The 8,371-nt window shown below is 37.5% G+C and overlaps 1 protein-coding gene across 1 annotated transcript; it reads right to left on the bottom strand.

Annotated features, from left to right (window-relative positions):
• Positions 1-2,438: 2,438 nt before the first annotated feature.
• On the bottom strand, positions 2,439-4,009 carry LOC149936279 (uncharacterized). Its single transcript, XM_090181456.1, has 2 exons — positions 3,924-4,009; positions 2,439-3,338 (listed from the first exon to the last, which is right to left on the bottom strand). Exon 2 carries the CDS (start codon positions 3,251-3,253, stop codon positions 2,846-2,848), a length of 408 nt encoding a protein of 135 aa, XP_090037582.1. The 5' UTR covers positions 3,254-3,338; positions 3,924-4,009; the 3' UTR covers positions 2,439-2,845.
• Positions 4,010-8,371: the final 4,362 nt, after the last annotated feature.

The following is an 8,371-nucleotide window of genomic DNA, read 5'->3' as shown; positions in this document are numbered from 1 at the left end:
CTTCCGGGACCCCGATCCCAAAAATTATGAAAATCCCGTCGAGGCTATAATAGTGCCTACCGATTGAGATATCAATCGCCTTTGTACCACTAACGTACCGCGAGCAATCGTGTGTACGGCATAATCGTGTGTACGGCGGCGGCTACACAGTAGGTGATCGTAATACACACAAATCCCTATGGATTGTGTGTAAAAATAACCTAAGCCTCTAAGCCTTATAAAAAACTGTATGAGTGTATCGCCACGCTCGTTATAGCTTGGCTCACGGAATTTCGGCGAATGGGTGGGCCGCTATAGCGCGAGATCAAAGTTGGATAAAGTAATGGCAGTGTTACGTAACACAACGTCATCCATTCTTTTTCCTATTCATAAAAAATTCGCGCCCACAATGGCGGCCATGGCCAAAGCTAAGGAGTGCTACTACTCTATTCGCGACTTCTGTCGGCTACTCTTGAGATGTATGCATAGCCCGGGTTCTCCAGAATGTCCGATGGCCAACTCTAACATCGCGCCGGACGGTCAAACGTCTGAAAACGTCGGCCCAGAAGAATTCATTTGTGCCATCCTCAGTGAAGGACTGGAATTATCTTCCAGACCATCTAAAATGTCTATACCGATCCGCGTAAAATTCTTAAAGGAATTTAAACTGTACTGTATTTAATATTTTTCTGTAGTTTTCTTTGTAACGCTCTGCCTCTGGCGTTATGGGCATCACATTTTGCTGGTTTAATAAACATTAGAACTTAGAACTTTCACATTATACATCGTCAGGTGGAGCAATATTGGACAAGGAAAATAGCGTCTATCATAAGATTATATATATAATTTAATAAGGCTTAAATTGTAATAACCACAGATCATGCTTTTTTCTCTGACTCTTGGGCATTGTCAACTTCACAGTATTTTTGTAGTCTCTTGGTTCATCAAATAAATTACATAATTTAAATATTTGCTCATTTGAAATGTATAACTGTATTTAATAGTTCTGTGGCAATAGTAAATTTTTAAATAGTTCTCGAAGTGAACCAAATAGTTTGTGTATTGATCGATACATATTTGACATGACAAAACATTCCTTCACATGGTAAACGCCATCAGAGTAGAATTTTGAAATATCCGAAATTTTTCTAGATGGCCCAAACAGTGTGAAACGTATCAATTTTAAATTATCTTAAAAAGCGAAAAAAATATTATTTTTTTTTCCTTTTTTTTTCATTCCGAATTTAAATAAATTTATATTTAAATTAAACACCGCTTAAATTACCATCAAAAGTTTTTTTTTTAATAATTATTGATTCCCGTCCCGCCAAAAGGTATATATAAGCGCCATCTAGTGTAAATCGATCCTCAAAGGGTTTGTTTAAGCGTATTATGAAGTGCAGGAGTCCAACCATTGTTCACATCATCATTTTGTAAATTTAAGATCTGCGCGCTTTGATAGGAACCAAAGCCAGTTATAACTAAAAAATATAAAAGAATTAACGATAATAGCCCCAAAGTTAAACGAGGAAAAGATAACTTGGAGCAATTTTATCTATTTACCAAATAATAATAACAATACATAATCTTGGCCCGAACAACAAGATAATTTTTTGAAAACCCTTATATCATGTCCTAGAAAAACCTCTTCAAATGAAAGTGCTTGTCGGAGGTCATAGCTTTCGATTACTATGCTTAAAACGGTTACCCTCTTTTAAAGATGTTTCGTGAAGATGGTTTCTAACCCCACTTTAACGAGTTAAAAGGTTAAGTCAAATCGAGTTCAATTAGTTGTCCAATTCAAGTTGCCCCAATTAGCTGGCCAACTCAAGTTTAAAACTAGTCTAGCTGTACCAAACAAATGGGCTTTAAGTCCAAAATGTCGGAAGTATACAGTGATTTCAGTATCACGTGGCAAGACGTCACCTGTGCTTTTTCCCATAGAGAAAAAATCCCGCACAAAATGGCGGCCATAACCTAAGCTACGAACTGAAACTACTCTATACGACTCTCGGGTTTAAGTAAATTACGCGTAGAGATTTATTGAACAATAGTTCCGGGGGAAGCTTTTTCCCTCAGTTTATTACTTCCTAAAGATACTTGTTTAGTACACCTCTTTGGCATGACAGTACATATTTTTCGACCTCTCGCAGTATCTGGTAGCGTAATTGAAGGGGTGTTTTTCCCTTATCATATATTATTTCTATTAAATTGTCGCCCGGTGAATCATCGCTGTTAATCTTTTTTAGTTACTACGTACTTGGAAAACTGATAAACCCTACTTTTTTACGCACTAAAAATTATTATTAGCTTCGAGTACAAATCTAGCTAATATTTAATATACTTTTTAAAATAATGCTTAACACATTTGAAATTAATTGTTATTTGAAAAAGAAAGAAAAACTATATTATAAAAGTACAAATATTTTATTATCGTATGTAATGAAAAGGATATTATTTTTTTCACAATTTCTCCATTTTATATTTCACATATTTGCATAAGTAACGTGTATCACAGAAATATATATTTTAAACATATTAATAAATATTTTTGGACTTGAAGTTATACGTAATATAATATAAATCAATTTTTGTATCGTGATTAGAAATATATGAATATTTAGAAAACAAGTTTTTAAATGTTTAAAAAATTGAAAATATACGATAATCGGTTAATTTATGTTTTTTTAACATTCAAGTCTCAAAATTGCTAATCTACATTTTAAATAAATATACGAGAATATCACAAAACGTTCAATTTTAAAATCCTAGATTAAGAGGCAATTTTAAATCTACAAGTTGTCCCGTTTTTTAGTCAAACATCGCGCTCTTTTTAATTTGTTAAATTTCCTAAAACGTTTCGATTTCAGTCCGTTTTGACGACATTTGCAAACCACGTATTAGACAAGCTGTCGCGTAAAGCTCGAAGAGCCGTCGGTCGAACCGCCCACGTTTCCGCGATGAGAGCCCTTTTGTTCCGTTTATTTCCACCGATGGAATAATTGAGGAATTCCATGCAGTAATTCCGTACATTGACGGTGTTGTCGCAGCAGAGCTTGTAGGCCAGGCCGTTGCTGGTTTGTTTGGCACATTTTTCGCACGTGTCGCGGACGTCCGATCCGGGGGTGCATTGGCCAATGAAGTCGTTCCGGTTGATTTCCGGCATGGGCGTCGCGCCCGCCTCCAACGACGTCTTGAGGAGCGCGTCTAAGATCCACAGAGCTACCAACATCTTCGTTATACTCTTGGTCGAATTGTTCCAGTTATAAAACATGATATTCCGTTTATAAAGATGCTCGAATGGCGGTCGTTTTCTTTATATATTGCCAAAAATACCGCTAAGTCAGTTGTGACTTACTCTGAAAGTAAAATTAAGGTACCTTGTTAGTCAATAGAGTAGTTTCAGTTCGTAGCTTTGGCTATGGCCGCCATTTTGTGCGGGATTTTTTATCTATGGGAAAAAGCATAGGTGACGTCGTGTCACGTGATACTGAAATCACTGTATACTGTTATAATTTCGGATCTATAACCGTTTTCCTTAAAATAACCCAAACCACATTTTTACCGGGGGAACGATACTTTTTGTTTTGTTCTAAAATATAATTTCTATTAAAAGGAACGAAACGCTGAGAAATTTCAGAATCTCATATTTCCGATATTAACTTCTGTCACTTTCGTTGGCATTTCAATATTGAAAGAGAATTTAAGAGATACATATTTATGGTGGATCTCTTAAATTCATATTTCTGTCAACAGGTTTAACAGAAGCCAGGGATGATTGGCGTTAGTTACGTTAAAAACAAGTCATAACGCGTGTTGTCCGACGAATTTTAGATTTGGAATATACTCTCTTTAAACGCGAATTAATGTCGAAAAAAGTGGAAAATATTCTGAGAATCTAAGAAGTAAATTAGAGGAAGAAAAAAAAACATAAATGCTCTTACCGATTTTCTTCAATAAATAAGAAATGCCGATAATCCTCTAGCGTGAGAGTGAGCTCGCAATCCAATCTGGAAAATGAATCTTGGCCGTTACGCGTCTTCCTTCTTATATATAGGCCTCTTTCTAATTTGTTCCCCCTCTTGCAAAAAGTGTCGCACCTCCTCGGTTTGGTACTCCGTGCCGCCTCGGGGGGACAAATCATCCGCCTCCTCCTTTCCCGTATCATCATCATCATCTTGACTCCGTCCTCCAAAATCCCCTTTAAACTCCACTTTCCATAGGCGACAATTATCAAATGGGAGTGAGTGAATATATATTAAGATGCCTCGTATACCTATTCCCCAAAAGCCTCCTAACTATTGAACCAATCGAAAAAGTAGGCGTTAGGAAAACTATTAAGAATAACAGAATATATTCATTTCCAGTCCCCGGGGGGGGGGGGGGGGAAGGGACGCCAAAAGCTGAGTAGCGCGGGAAAGCCCAGTTGTAGGAGTCTCTATAGTGAAAGTGTGCTCACCACGGGGAAAAGTTTTTTTTTGTTTTTTTTTCAAAGCCAGGATTTGGGGAAACGATTTCTAATTTTTATTCAGTTTTTTTTTCTTCTCCCGGTTTTTATCGACTGTTTGTTAACCTTCCGAATTATCGGCGTTAGAAATCGATATATATTTTTCGCTGTTTATGCGCCCGGGCGACGCTTGAAGATAATGTACGTTAATATGGATTTTTTCTTATTCTCATCGTATTCCGCGGTTTTTCCGGGTTGTAAGAATTTTAAGTTATTAGTCTTTTGCCGGTCGGTTGACGCACTCCGGGAAATTTAAGGGCCATCAGCGGTGCCCACGAGTCCGGCTGATAGTCGGTCAGTCGCCAGAGGGGGTTGATGTTTTCATATTTCACGATTCACCAGTTTAAACCCCGTTGTTTGACAAAAATGAACAGTGCAAAATAGTTGAAATGTTTGAGATTATAGATATAAAGCCCGTATAAAAAAACTTGTAGAGAAAACGCGTACTACGATTGTGATAACTTACAATTGTTAGTACAATAAGCTACATCTATACGCATAATGCACGTTCTCCTACACGTATTATGGCTGTGTAAAATGTGCGCAATAGCCTACGTCTACGCATAGTACTCGTACTACGGTCGGGTTCACTGTGCACAATAGCCTACGTCTACGCATAGTACTCGTACTACGGTCGGGTTCACTGTGCACAATAGCCTACGTCTACGCATAGTACTCGTACTACGGTCGGGTTCACTGTGCACAATAGCCTACGTCTACGCATAGTACTCGTACTATGCCATGTAGACTGTAAAATTACGCATAGTACACGTTCTCCCTACATGTACTATTTTTGTGTAAGTGGTGTACCATAGGATAGGGTACATCTACCAATACTACACGTACTTTGATCGTGACGACTATTTTTGCGTAGACTGTGGCTGTGTGAAAATTTGTCAATTTGAAAGTCCACAGATTTCGGGATATGAGAATTGTGCGCAGTATAATATACACATGTTTGGAACAGGCTCAATCTCTATTGTTATTTTTGCGAAGAATTTGTAAAGGGACAATAAATTTCATTCTCGCTTTAACCATTTACACTTTCGTTTCGTTCCGCTGTATAAGCTATGGAGAATTGGAGACTGACTGCCAAATTTTGGCGTTATAATTATCAGACGGCATCTTTCTATCCATCTCAATCGTCACCGCGATAACGCCTCCATTTGGTTTTACAATTATTATATTTGAAATTGTCATAAATTATGTACGAAGTTATCGAAATTTGTTAAGAGATGGATTTAAGATAACAGTTTGGTTTCTGCAACGCGAGCCCCTAGAAACAGTCTTTTGGCTTGTTTTCGTAACTTTGTTTCAAAAAATAGTCTGATAATAAATAAACGTTGGTCCCTCCCTCCGGCTTCTAGTAATAGTAGGGAGAAAGTAATGATATCCCCCTTCCTTTCAAGTAACCTCGACCATATAGTCGAAAAAGCTCTGGGCTAGATAACTGTGAAGTTCGAAAATAATAGTTTTGGAGTGCCTGCATACTTTGATAAAAAAAATGTATCCCTTACTTTTGGGTTTGTAAGTACCGACCTTATTTAAAGATTATTTTACAAACTGAAAATTGGGTAAAAAATACTAAAAGACACACGTAACCATTTCCTTCAAATCATTGGTCATTTTTATTTAGCGTTTTCTGCAGTCCAAGGGATAATAATAATAATCAGCTAGGCTAATACCCAAGGGTCCACCCTAGGCCTAAGTCAATGGCGCAGGTTAGTTGGTGTCTAAGGCTTTTAGCCGACATCACTTTGCGTGTCACTCTCAAAAAAAAAAAAAAATGGCGCAGGTTATACGGACCCCCTTTCAATAATTTCTGGGTTCGTTATTTAATACTTATTTAATAATCTTAATATAAACTGTCATATGCAAATTTTAATGATCTTTCTAACGGTCATTGGCTAGCATTGTTTAAATTCGGTATATTTTTCTCTAGCCAATAGGAGGTCTCAAACGTCATTATCAACCAATTAAAGAGTTAGAAATCGATAACCACGTGAACTGAAATGTTTCACGATTAGGGCTCGTGCTCTACTACGCTGCGGGGGAGACAAAGTTAATCATCTTAAGAAAAATAAGATATAATGAACTAATAATAAACACGCTAAACGAAGAAGTGTTTTTCCCTTTCTGTCACGTACAGCCAGATAAACTCCAGAAATTGCGTCTTAGTCATAAACTTGCAAATTATTTCGTTAATAATAAATATAATTTGGAAAGGTCTTGTAAATAATGTGACGATCTTTTTGACGCGGAAGATCGATTTTGATAGTCAGGGGGTGAAGATTTCGTTCCCCCTATCTTCGGAAGATTCAATTTCCTTACGTCATAGCGTCGTCTAATTCGTCGTCTTCTCTCCGACTTTAACAATCTTTAATGCTGGTTTTTACTACGATAAAAACTCCCTTAGTCCTTATATAATTTTTTTGCGTCGAGGCAACAAATCTCTGTAAACCTTGGTTTCCACCACCGCGCGAAATGGCGCGTCAGTCAATTTTGGGAAGTACAAACGTTTTGACGCGCGTAATGCTTGGTTTCTACTAGAACGCGTCATAAGTTATGACGCGTTCTAGTAGAAACAAAGCATTAGGCCTAATATTTTTTTTTGCGAACGGCCATCGTCGCGTCTTTTTGGCTATAGTGACAGAACCGATGACGTTATGACGTGGGGAAAGTGAGTCTTCCGAAGATAGGGAGAACGAAATTTTCACCCACTGACTTTCGAAATCGGTCTATTTCTACTCGAATTTTTGTAGAATATTAAAAGATGGTTGGAATTTGTCTCTTGAAGTACCGGTAAAGCTTGCGTTATCTGTAGCTTTAAAAGTGTCGATGAATTTACGTCATTGGCGCCAACCCTAAATAGGTGCAAATCGATTGTTCTACGCGGCCCAATCTGAAGCCTCCTTTTTCGAAATTTTTACCAACTCACGATTGTGGTTTTTTTATATGTAGCAGTACGCAATGCCTGTTTGCCTTTTTATTAAAGAATTGTCTGTAGATACGTTATGAGAGGGGAATTGAAGCTTCATTTCTCGCACCCTTTAAAAAATTATCTGCTTTCTACAGATATTGTAGGTCTTCTTATGACCCAATTTTTCGAGTGGGCTTTTACCCTTTTGCGTCTAATTCTGATATAATGGAAACAATAGATTTCGTACTTTCACTCTCATAGGAGTCATTTTGCAATAAGTGGTTTTGTATTTGTGAAATAATGGCCTATTTTTCATTACTTAACTTTGGCCTAATTTGTAAATGAGGCTGCTAAATATGCGTTAATTCGCATTCCTTTTAGATCAATTTAGGTGATTGTTTTAGGCTTTTAATTTAATTTAGTTGATTAAGCCTAGACAAGTTTAATATAAACCCGGGGAAAAGATTCTCAAAAGGATTTCCCGCTGGGTAGTTTCTTAAGTAATAGTGGTTTATCGATTTTAACTTCCCAACCCGGTCAATTTCAACCCCCGCCAATCTAGTGACAAGTGGCATACCACATTTTTTCACCCTAAAAAGGAGTATTATTAAAGACGTTAAGTATATAAAAATACGTATAGATAGTACGTCGGGAGCTCTGGACTTTTCCTCAAAAAGCCAGAAGCCTAGCTGGTGCACACGGTTTTTTCTCACTGTCTTCTTTGGTGACAAAAAAATAGGGAAACCTCTTCATCGTGTGAATAAGGCTGGATACGGCCGACGTACATCCTAGACGTATTTTGCCTCCTTAACCTCTCTAATTTAGCAAAGGGTGTAAGAAGCCCACTTACACTTGTGTTTGCGAAATGTAAACACGGCCCCAAGCAATTTTTGTGGTTGGTCTGTCTTGCATGGCTCTTGTAAGTTCTCAATAACAGTATGGATTGTTTTTATAGGGTTTTTTGG

Source organism: Leiobunum rupestre, chromosome 7, assembly GCF_980474605.1.
Source record: "Leiobunum rupestre chromosome 7, qqLeiRupe1.1.hap1, whole genome shotgun sequence".
In the NCBI taxonomy this organism is placed as follows: Eukaryota; Metazoa; Arthropoda; class Arachnida; order Opiliones; family Sclerosomatidae; genus Leiobunum; species Leiobunum rupestre.
This window is presented reverse-complemented; position numbering and strand designations above follow the sequence as displayed.

What these genes read in the sequence shown, in the direction of transcription:
- LOC149936279 (XM_090181456.1), bottom strand. Translation starts at nt 3,253, where the DNA reads ATGTTTTATAACTGGAACAATTCGACCAAGAGTATAACGAAGATGTTG.